Source organism: Phyllostomus hastatus, unplaced genomic scaffold (assembly GCF_019186645.2).
Source record: "Phyllostomus hastatus isolate PE091 unplaced genomic scaffold, TTU_PhHast_1.1 phas_scaffold_78, whole genome shotgun sequence".
NCBI classification, from domain to species: domain Eukaryota; kingdom Metazoa; phylum Chordata; class Mammalia; order Chiroptera; family Phyllostomidae; genus Phyllostomus; species Phyllostomus hastatus.
The window spans coordinates 58,816,820-58,829,183 of NW_025334041.1; the positions used below are offsets into that span (position 1 = coordinate 58,816,820).

The 12,364-nt window shown below is 39.7% G+C and overlaps 1 protein-coding gene and 1 pseudogene across 1 annotated transcript in view; one reads left to right on the top strand and one right to left on the bottom strand.

The window, feature by feature from the left end:
* Positions 1-336: 336 nt before the first annotated feature.
* LOC123811247 lies at positions 337-8,888 on the bottom strand (annotated as a pseudogene).
* A 1,314-nt stretch (positions 8,889-10,202) lies between these two features.
* NPAS2 (neuronal PAS domain protein 2) overlaps positions 10,203-12,364 on the top strand; it is a 110,443-nt gene continuing 108,281 nt past the window's right edge. The window contains exon 1 of the mRNA XM_045827684.1: positions 10,203-10,251. Coding sequence (XP_045683640.1) covers positions 10,220-10,251 — 32 coding nt within the window. The 5' untranslated portion in view covers positions 10,203-10,219. The remainder of the gene's footprint in view (positions 10,252-12,364) is intronic.

Genomic DNA, 12,364 nt, shown 5'->3' on the forward strand with positions numbered 1-12,364 from the left:
TTAAACCAAATTATACCCTGACAACTTTCTATAGGAAACCCAGGAAAAAAGTAAACTGTTCACTGTGGAAGGCCTTAAATTACATTATTATAGTAGAAAATACAGGAGGTAGAAGATAACTGAAAAAAACTAAATGCAACATTAAATACAAATCTATAGCTCCTGTAGCTACTTAAAATGTTTTTGAAACTAAACATTTCCAGTAAGTGTAGAAACAGGTAAAATAAAATTTGCTATGAAAGCCCTTATATCATGTTTTACATAAACTAGGACACATCAGATATGACATTTTATCTGCAACTTCTGTTTGCTTTACTGATGCTATAGTTTCAAAATTCATTCACTGTCTTCATCTTCAGACTCAAATCCTTCAGCATTTTTGAGCCACTACACAAACTTTTTCATTTGTTCAAGAAAGACACTTTTCCCCTTTGCAACATGTGCATCCTTCTACCACTTAAGAATGGGCTCCTTACTCAGGACTTCAGCTTTGTAAAAAAGCACCACTATTTTCTGGAAGGTTTTTATGAAATGAATGTTATAGAAATACTTCTGAATCTTCAGTAACAGAGTCAGCTCAGACTGACCTTGAGTAGTAGAGGCAGCAAAGAGAGGGCTGTATGGATTCAAGTGCCTGATGGGTTGCTCTGCAACAAGCTCCTTCATTTGTTCCATTTCACAGTGCTCCTTACACTGGACCAGACTATTCCAATGACAATGGTTTTAGGAATTTTTTTTCATCTCCTCCTAGACATACAAAATTATATCCTTAAATGGATTACCACGGGACATCTGTTCTTGAAGTTCATTTGTTCCTATGGTTTGCTGATTCTGAACATATTCTGAAAGCTCTATATTTTCTCAATCTCACCTGTGTTTTTTTAAATATATTTGATTTATTATGCTATTACAGTTGTCCCATTTTCCCCCTTCACTCCCCTCCCCCTTGCCCACCCCCTCCCACCCACATTCACCCCCTTGAGTTCATGTCCATGTGTCATAGTTCTTTAGCTTCTACTTTTCCCACACCATTCCTGCCCTCCCCCTGTCTATTTTCTACCTATTGTCCATGCTACTTATTCTCTACATCTTTTCCTCCTCTCTCCTCCTCCCACTTCCCTATTGCTAATGCTCCATGTGTTCTCCATTTCTGTGGTTCCACTCCTGTTCTCTTTGTTTGCTTAGTTTGCTTTTGTTTTAGGTATGGTTGTTACTCACTGTGAGTTTGATGTCTTTTTTTACTGTTCATATTTTTTATCTTCTTTTTCTTAGATAAGTCCCTTTAACATTTCATATAATAAGGCCTTGATGATGATGACCTCCTTTAACTTGGCCTTATCTGAGGAGAACTTGACCTCCCCTTCTATTCTAAATTAAAGCTTTGCTGGATAGAGCAATCTTGGATGTAGGTCCCTGCCTTTCATGACTTGGAATACTTCTTTCCAGCCCCTTCTTGTCTGCAAGTTCTCTTTTGAGAAATCAGCTGACATTCTGATGGGAACTCCTTTGTAGGTAACTGTCCCCTTATCCCTTGCTGCTTCTAGAATTCTCTCCTTCATTTTTATCTTGGGTAATGTAATTATGATGTGCCTTGGCATGTTCCTCCTTGGATCCAACCTCTTTGGGACTCTCTGAGCTTCCTGGACTTCCTGGAAGTCTATTTCCTTTGCCATATTGGGGAAGTTCTCCTTTATTATTTGTTCAAATAACTTTTCCACTTGTTCTGTTTCCTCTTCCACTTCTGGTACCCCTATAATTCAGATACTGGGATGTTTAAAGGTGTCCTGGAGGTCCCTAAGCCTCTCCTCATTTTTTTTGAATTCTTCTTTCTTCATTCTTTTCTGTTTGGTTGTTCCTTTCCTCCTTCTGGTTCCTTCCATTGATTTGAAACCCAGTTTTCTTTCCATCACTATTAGTTCCCTGTGCATTTTCCTTCATTTCTCTTATTGTAGCCTGTATTTGTTCATCTAATTTATGACCAAAGTCCACCAATTCTGTGAGCATCCTGATCACCAGTGCTTTGAACTGTGCATCTGATAGGTTGGTTATTTCTCTGTTGCTTAAAAAAAAAACTGGTTCTGGGGCTTTTAACTGTTTGAGCCATCTTTTTAATTTAATTTTATTTTTTTCCTTTGGTCTGGTCAAGGCTGTTATGTATGAGGAGCGGAGCCTTAGGTGTTCACCAGGGCGGGGCACCTTAGTCTCTGGGTTGTGACATTGTATGTGGGGACGTAGTCTGAGAGGGAACAATGGCGCCTGCTCCACTCTCACCAGGACTCCAGTCCCCCTTGACATTGGCCCTTTCTGAAGAGCACTGGTTGTTTTGTCCAAGTGTATTTGGCTTCAGTCAATAGCTCCTGCAAACACAGCAGTGTTTGTTTTAATTTTTATTCATCAGTAGTTCACCAAGTACTATTACTCTGAATTAACCATAGTCATTTCAAGATCTGTGAGAGTCAGTGTTAGGGAGTCACATGGGAATTCAGATAAGGATTGGCCCTGGCTGTGTCCTTCCTGTCCTCCCTCTCTGCTCTCCTCCCTCCCCTTCTCTCCTTCATTCCTCACACATTTATGGAGCACCTAATGTGGGTAAAGATAGATTATACCAAATCTTTGTCATCAAAGTAAAGAACCTGATTTTGAGTGGCTGCTATGGACCAGGCTTAGGTTGGGTACTTCCATATGTGTAAATTTAAGTTCATTTTGGAATCATGGCTGCCCACTGAGGTAGGTATCTCTCACTCCTCTGGTCTAAACCTCCAGTGCCTTCCTGTACATTCAGAACAGAAGCCAAACTTCACCCAGTTTTCCTGATGTGCCTCCCCTCACTAGCTTCATCCACTATATTGGCCTCTTGGCTGTTTCTTGTCCTTCTTGTGTCTGACGGGCTTTCCTCCAGGTATCCTCATAGCTCACATCTCTCAGGTCATAGTGCAAACATTGTCTTATCAATGAGAACTTTAATGACCCGTAAAACACTAGAATGAGACTCCCACCCACCACAGTGCTCCCTATGCCCCCAAGTCTCCTTTATTTTTCTCCACAGCAGTTATAACCAGGTGACAGACTATATGTGTATTTACTTACTAACTTGCTTGTGCCTTGCTCTTTCTCCCCTGCCTTTCCCCACCTTCACCATATAAGCACCATGAGAGCAGAGGCTTTGCCCATTGCCCAGGTAATCAGGGAATATCATTTTATTCCCTGAAAACCACACCTGGACATCATGTTATGGCTTTGGTGAATAAACTTCGTCACCTTCTCACAGTCACATGCCCTGTCCATGGATCATGCCTCAACAGTGTTAAGATTCAGTTTTTTCAAAACTGATCTCTAGATTCAACATAATTTCAAAGTTGTAGCAGGCATTTTTTTGTAGAAGTTTACAGCATAAATTCTGAAATTTACAAGAAAATGCAAAGGCCTAGAATAGCCAAAAATCTTCAATAAGAAAAAATTTAGAAGGCTCAAACTACATTGATATTAAGAATTCCTGCAAACCTATAGGAGTTAAGACAGTGTGGAACTGATATAACAATGTACATGTCACAGAGTCAGCAAATACAGGTGAGTTTACCTATAGAGCAGGTCAGTTACATTTCTAAATAATGTGCTTGATAAATTTTCAGGTGACAGGCCTCTAAGTTTAAAGCAATGGTTCCAATTTTGTTAATCTAATCAAAATTCAATAATTATGTATCACAGTTTTAAGACAGGGAAATAGTAGAGTCATTCTACTTTTTTGAGGATAATAATTGGGTCTACAACTTTAAACCTAGAGATATGTGGAAATGTAACTAACATACATTTTAAAAATAAGTTTATCACTACCTCCTCCAGGTGACTCAGGTACATAACAGAGACATGCCTTGTTAACACCCTTGATAATTCGTGATGAAGACACTTTACCTCTAAGCACTTCCTCCGAAAAACCCACATGCCACTCTGACCATGAGAAAAATATCAGACAAACACAGATTGAGGGACATTCTACAAATACTCCTCAAAATTGTCAGGGTCATCAAAATCAAGGAAAGTCTAAGAAACTACCACATCCAAGAGATGCTAAGGAGACACAATGATTAAATTTAATGTGTTCTGGGTGGGATGTTGGAACAGAACAATGAACAGCAAGCAAAAACTAAGAAAATATTAGTAATGAAGTATAGACATATTTAATAATAATATGTAAGTAATGGTCCATTAATTGTGACAATAGTACCCTAGTAGTGTAAGGTATTTATAATAGGGGAAGCTGGGTGCAAGATATGTAGGAACACTCTCCAATGACTTTAAATTGTCTGTAAATCTAAGATGGTTCTAAAAAATAAAATTTGGCCAAGATGGAGGTATAAGTAGGTACAATTTGCCTTCTTGTACAACCAAAAGAAGGACAACAAATTTCAAAACAAGAAATAACCAGAACTGCCAGAAAATCGAACTCTATGGAAATCCAACAACCAAGGAGTTAAAGAAGAAACATTCATCGAGACTAGTGGGAGTGGCGGAGACAGGCACCCATGGTGGAGAGAATGAGCAGCAAGGCAGCAGCTAGAGGACCAAGGAAAGCAACATAGTGGATGAAGAGTGTGTGGTAACACATTTGTATGTGGATAAATCAGGAGGAATAATTGGGAAGCAAGACAGCCTGTGCAACCCAGGATTCCAGCACAGGGAAATAAACCATCAAAACCTCTAACTGTAAAAACCTGTGAGGGTTGCAGCAGCAGGAGAAATTCCCAACCTCACAGGAGCGTTCATTGGAGACACCCACTGGGTCCTAGAACATACACAAAACCGTGCACCCAGGAATCAGCACCAGATGGGCTCAATTTGCTTGTGGGTAGCAGCAGAAGTGAAAGCTGGCCACTGCTGAGCAAGATGCATTGTTCACTCTTGGGGAACCACTCCCAAACATACAATGCCACAACACAGCAAACGTGGGTTTCCATGCCCATGTAAGGATCGCTCCTTACAACATAACAGGAGTACCAAGACCAAAAAAAAAAAGGCCCAATGAGACAACAGATGAAAGATCCAGAAAAAAATACAATTAAGTGATGAAGAGATAGCCAACCTATCAGATACAGAGTTCAAAGCACTGGTAATCAGGATGTTCACAGAAATGGTTGAGTATGGTCACAAAATAGAGGAAGAAGTGGTGGCTATGAAAAGTGAAATAAAGGGAACCAGTATGAAGGGAAGGAAACTGGGATTCAAATCAATGGTCTGGAGCAGAAGGAAGAAATAAACATTCAACTAGAACACAATGAAGAAACAGGAATCCAAAAATATCAGGAGAGGCTTAGGAACCTCCAGGACAACCATAAACATTCCAAAATCTGAATTACCGGGGTGCCAGAAGGAGAAGAGGAAGACCAAAAAATTGAAACTTATTAGGGAAGTATAACTTCCCTTATCTGGCAAAGGAAACAGGCTTTCAGGAAGTCCAGGAAGCCCAGAGAGTCCCAAAGAAGTTGGACCCAAGAAAGCATACAACAAGTACATCATAATTACATTAGTCAAGATTAAAGATAAGGAGAGAATTTCAAAAGCAGCAAGAGAAAAGGAGACAATTACGTACAAAGGAGTGCCCATACAACTATCAGCTGATTTCTCAAAAGAAACAATGCAGGCAAGAAGGGGCTAGAAAGAAGTATTCCAAGTCATGAAAGGCAAGTACCTACATCCAAGATGACTGTCCAGCAAAGCTATAATTTAGAAAGGAAGGGCAGATAAAGTGCTTCCCAGATAAAGTCAAGTTAAAGGAGTTCATCATCACCAAACCCTTATTATATGAAATGTTAAAAGGATTTATCACAGAAAAGGAAGATCAAAACTACAAACAGTAAAATGACAACAAACTCACAACTTTCAACAACTGAACCTAAAAACAAAAACAAAAACAAAAATGAACTAAGCAAACAAGTACAACAGGAACAGATTCACAGAAATGGAGCTCACATGGAAGGGTGGGGAAGGGGGAAGAATGGGGGAAAAGTTATAGGGAATAAAAAGCATAGATGGTAGGTACAAAATACACAGGGGGAGGTTAAGAATAATATGGGAAATGGAGAAGCCAAAGAATTTACATGTGTGGCCCATGGACATGAATGAAGGGGGGAGGGCATGCTGGTGGGAGGGAGGTGCAAGGTGGAGGGTAATAAAGAGGGGGAAATGAGACAACTGTAATAGCATAATCAATAAAATATTTTTAAATAAAATAGAAAAAATAAAAATACTGATTAAAAAATAAATCAGAATAAAAAATAAAGTTTATTTTAAAAAATAAGTTTATCCTGTGTGTTGGGTACTGCAGACACCCAATAAGTAAATGGAACTGAATGGAGATTCTGTAAATACACATACAGGATCACATATGATATTTGACAAAAATGGCAATGCGATTTGATAGGGAAAGAAATGTCTTCAGTAAATGATCCTAGAGCAACTGAGTATCAAGATGGAGATGAAAAGGATGAACCTTGACCACTGTCTTCCACATAAAATTTAACTCCAATAGACAGTAGATCTAAATGTGGAAGCTAAAATGATAAAAAGCTTCTAGGAGAAAATATGGGATAATTCTTCATGACACTGAGGTGGCAAAGATTTCTTAGAATACAAAATCATGAAACATAAAAATATATAAATTTTACTTCATCAAAATTGAAAACTGTTTATTAAAGACAGTCTCAAGAAAGTGAAAAGCCGAGCCACAGGCTCAGAGAAAATGCTCACAACACATGTATCTAGCAAAATACTTGTTTTTTAAAATTTATTTTATTGTTTTTAAATTATTTTATTGTTGTTTAATTACAGTTGTCTGCATTTACCCCCCACTATTCTCCCACACACCAGCCAAACCCACCTCCATCCCTTGCTTCTACCCCGCTCCCTTGGTTTTGTACATGTGTCCTTTATTGTTGTTCCTGAAAACCCTTCCCCCCATTATCCCCTCCCACCTCCCCTCTGGTTACTGTCTAATTGTTCTTGATTTCAGTGTCTCTGGTTATATTTTGCTTAGCAAACTACTTGTATCCAGAAGAGAGAAACTTGTGCAAATCATTGTGCTGTAGACATACACCCCAATTTTTCTATTTTTTCTATTTATTGATTTTAAATAGCAAGGAGGAAAGATAGAGAGAGAAATGTCAATTTGTTGTTCTACTTAGTTATACATTCATTGGTTGCTTCTTGTATGTGCTCTGACCAGAGATCGAACCCCACAACCTTATTTTTTGGGATGACACTCCAAAACTAACTTACCCTTTTAGGGCTCAATTTTTCAAAACAAAAATGTATATATAAGGAGAAGAAGAACAAAGAGGAGGTGGGAGGAAGGGAGGGATGGAGGAAAAAAGATATTAAGGAATAAAATAAGCCTAAAGTGAACAGACACTTCACAAAAGAAGCCATGTGAATGGTCAATAAGTCCTTGAAAAGATAACCAACTCTGTAGTTATCAGAGAAGTGGAAATTTAAATCCTAATGAGATCCCACAACACACCCACTAGAATAACTAAAATCAAGAAGACTGACAATACCAACCATTAGTGTAAATGAGGAGCAAGTGAAACTCTCAGACATTATTGGTACACTTTGTAAAACAGTTTGGCAGTTACTAATACAGTAGTAGTATGGCTACCCTCTGATCCAGCAGTTACACTACTAGGTATATGCCACAAGAGAATAAACTCTTATTTCCACCAAACAGTTGGACAGGACTTGCTAGTGGGGATGTTAATTTTGGCCCCAAATGAAGTCGGTGTCTCTGCCAACCTCCTCTACTTATAAAGTTACTACTTTTCTTTTGTAATTAAAAAATGTCTTGAGGAGATACTTTGAACTGTGCAAATGCCCTGATTCTCCTCAAATTTTTTCCATTAATTTAAGTGTTCATCAGTGGATCATACCTGCAACAATTACTACTATGGGGTACTAATGGCGATTTTTGTTTCCCTTATCCCTTCTCCATTTATTAAGTAGAGTTTTTTTCTTCTGTAAGGGACACCTGCCCCTTCATATTATTTACTTGTTTAATTATTTACTTGTATCAGTATGAGCTTGTGAATGTTTAGTTTATTCCATAATCTATTATTGCTTATATAATCTATCATTACTTATTTTGTTGCTCAAATAGTTCCAGGATACCTTCTTTGCCAGGCTCTTTTCCTCTGCCTCTTATAATTATTGTCAGTTATTATTTCTTGAGTGTTTAGTTGCTAAATGCAAATGCCAACATCTAATTTGGGGAGATGTAGCGAGGCTTAAAAAGACTCCAAATAGTTTGTATTCTAGAAAAAGTCAATGAAACCAAGAATTGGAAGGGCACCTAAGAAATGAACCTTACTAGGGGTGCTGGGTCTCCTCCCTGTTCCCCTCCACACCTCTCCAGCATTTCTTGCCACCCTCCTCTCTGCCTCAGGAGCCTTCCTGCCTCCGTCTTCTGGGTGATGTGGCTAATAGGGGATATGGGCATAAAATTAAGGAGGCCTGAGAGTGACATGAGGTATTTATTCCCTTGGCTCCCTTCTTACAAAGTTCCTTTAGCCTCTAGAATATATGGTTATGCAAAGTAAAGACTACAATTTCCCTCCACTGTTCAATCTGGGGACTAAATCACATCAATGGTTATTTTTTCAGCTCCAAACAGCATCTTCTCTACCTTCATTTAAGCTCACTTTCTCTTCCTTGGTACTCTAGTAAACACACACACACACACACACACACACACACACACACAAAACCTTGCTCAAAATTCTTCTCATTGGAAACTCTTTATACAATTGAGAAGAACTGTCACCTCTTAAACTTCTGTATTATTTCTTTACCCTGGCTTCCTAGGACTGACTTTCTTCCCTCTGACCCTCTTCCTTGTGTACCATTGGGACCCTCCAGCTTCTCCACATTATGAGGTGAAAGAATGACTCAAAAATATAAAGAGGAGGTACACCCATGTTCATAGAAGCACCACTCACAGTAGTCAAAGGTAGAAGCAACTCAGTGTTCATCAATGTACAACTGGATAAACAAAAGGTGGTATACATTACTGAGCCTTTAAAAGGAAGGAAACACTGACATGCTATAACATGATGAACCTTGAGGACCTTATGCTAAATGAAAATAAGCCTGTCACAGAAGGACAATTACTGTGTGGTTCCACTTAAAAAGGTCCCTAGAGCAGTCAAATTCATAGACAGAAAGTACAATGGTGGTTGCCAGGAGCTGGTGGTGGGGGAATGGAGAGCTAGCCTCTAATGGACAGAGCTTCATTTTTTTAAGATGGAGAGAGAGTTCTGGAGATGGGTGGTGGTGATGCTTGTACAAGAGTATGAATGTACTTAATGCCAGTGAACTGTAGATTTAAAAATGATAAATTTTATGTTATGTGTACTTCACCACAATTTTTATTTAAAAAGCCAAAACAAAAACCATATTAAAGGCATGGCTACAGTAGGTGTGTCAAAATAGTACATACATGGAGCTTCTGCTGCATGTGCTAACGGGAAACTTGACTTATGTGCCTTCTCCCCACACAGATCAGTTGAGCACCATGCCCTGTGAGTGTAAAGTTGCAGGTGGTAGGGTAGCCTCTGATGACTTGGGCTGCAAGAAAATTCCTTGATTGTTGCTTAATTTTCATACTTGTGTGCCTTGACTATCTAGAGAACTGTGAGCGCCTTAAAAGAACTGTGGACTATACTCTTCTGGGACTCCCATTCCTCCAGGCTGCACTGCAAGAGAAGTTTGTGTATTTAAAAGAAGAGATAAACAAATCAGTGCTCACCTTTAGAATGTCAAGGGAAATCTGCAGATTTAAGGCTGAGATAACAGGTACTTCATTCAGCTGGGTCAAGATAACAGCTCTCAAAGTGTGGTCTGGAGTCCCCCAGGAGGCCTGCAATGTCAACACAGTTCCTAATATTAACACATTACCTGCCTGACATCTGACGAATTCATTACTCTGGTAGCTAATGGAATAAGTGCTATATATTTAAGATCTCTCAGTTTTTATCCACATAAACAAAAGCTCTCTCAATTCCTCAATAATTTATGAGTATGCAAAGAGTTGCTTGGACCAAAAGGTTTGAGAACCTCTGGAATAAGGCTTAGATAAGACTAAAATGAGATCAACCAGAAAGACCTGTAAGAAAGAGCTAGAAGCAGATAGTAATCATTTGTTCTCTTTTGCAGGAAAAACTGCACAGAAAATCTGATGGATGAAGATGAGAAAGACAGGGCAAAGAGGTAAGAGGAACCATTGTCTTGCCTCAGCAGTGTCTGTATGGTTGGCCAGTCTGAACCTGGCTTGTCTGCACTCAGTGTAGATGGAAGCACCAGCAAGAAGAGCAGCAGGGACTGGCATTTCTCCTTGGCACCCATTCTCCTTGAAACATTGCAGTGCTCTGTTAAAAAATTCAGACAACCTACCTCATTTTTCCTCCTTACCCTGAAATCACTCCTTGTCTGGGACTTGCCAAGTTATTTTTAATGTGTTCTTGTATGAATACATTATATATAATATGGTCTTGTTGACTTGGGTGTACTTTCCAAGGCCTCTGGTTACTGCTTTTCCAAGACAGACACTGCCTGGCAAGGCAGCCAGATTGGAGCCAGGCAAGCCTGGGTTCAAATCATGACCCTGCTGTCAGGAAGCAGTCTGGCTTTGAGCAATAACAATAATAATCATTCCCACCCACTGAACATGCAGTAATCACCATCTGTGTGTTAAACATGTCCAGATGCATTATATCAGTTTCCTCATCTGTAAATGGGGATATAGCATCCTTGTGCTGTTGTTGGGTTAACCAGAAATACTAGCTTGGTAGCTGGTATATCAGAGCTGTTCCAATCCTGCCCATACTTATAATTTCACTGGACAGTTATTGAGTACCTACTGTATATGAGATGGAGTCACAAAGTTGATATTTTGAATGTAAAGTTTCTGGGTAACATCCAGTTGAATGTCAGCAATTTCACATGATTTGCCTGAGTTGGCAGTTACTGTGATAGGTTCTGAGGAATAAAGATAAAGAGGAGGGCATAGGTGAATGGAGGCAATTGGCAGATAATGCAAATCATTTGGCTGCAGGGTGACAGGCTCAGAATAGAGTGTTGTGGCAGACCCAGAGGACTAGCTTTGTTCCTTCAATCTCATTCCTTTCTGTTCCTGTCACTCTATGTGTGGAGGGCCTTCCGTCCCGTGGCAGCCTCTCATGTACCTGCATACCTAAAGGGTTTGCCCCTTCCCTTCACATAACTCACAGCCTGGGTGTCACTTACAGAATCCTACACTTGCAGATGGGAGGCCCTCAAGAGTCACCCAGTTCTTTGGCTCCAGGGTTGTCTGTCCTTCCACATCACTTGGGATGTGGGGATGAGAACAAACATCCCAGCCAAACATCTCAGACTTGCTAGACTTGAGTCTGGGGTGTCTGTATTGGTTATTAATCTCCCAAGTATTTTCTTTAAACAAAATCATGGAGCAGGGAAAATGGCCAGAGGTGTAGATGAAATGGGGTTGTAGAAGCTGGGAGGTCAGCACTGATGGGTCATCATATTCCTACCTCTCCTTCTTCATTTTTTGAAATTTTTCTGTAATAAAAATTTAAACAAACAACTAATCAAATGAATGTTCCCAGCTGGTTCTGAAGTAACAAGCCTTTCACTTGGCCTTGGGGAGCATGATTCCTGCAGTGCTTTTGAAACCTCAGACCACAACCTAGGAGGGTTGCAAAATCTACATGGTCCCAAGCAATACACAAATGAACAGACTAGACCAGATCAGACAAGAACAGGACCCTCCTGATCTCTCTCATGGGCAGGCGACACCCACTTCTTTCCCCTAAGGTTCTTCACCTCTTAGTTCTCCCCAGGGAGCTGTAGCCATAGGGCTAGAGGTAGGAACCTGAGCCATACACCCCACCAGCCCTGTCCTAGCTGATAAATTCTAGCAAATCCCTTCTTCTCTGTAAGCTTCTACTTTCTTAACTGAAACATCAGGGTAATCATGTCTGTCCTGCCTTCCTCTTGTATTATTTTGGGAATCAACCACAAAATATACCAAGAAGCTCTCTTTTGAAAATATTAATTGCTACATATGTGTGAAAATGAAGGACATTTTACAATAACACACTTACAAGGTATTCTCATGAGCAATAGTGGAAAGATCAGCATCGGTGGTCTGCATTCATTGAGTGCTTCCTGGGTGCCCAACCAATTAGGGCATATAGTAATGGGCTAGGTACTTTTATTTTTATGATCTCATAATCTCTTCAACATTTCTTTAAAGTGTGTATCATTGTTATTCTCATTTTATAGATGAGGAAACTAAGCCTCAACAAGCTTGAGTAAACTGTCA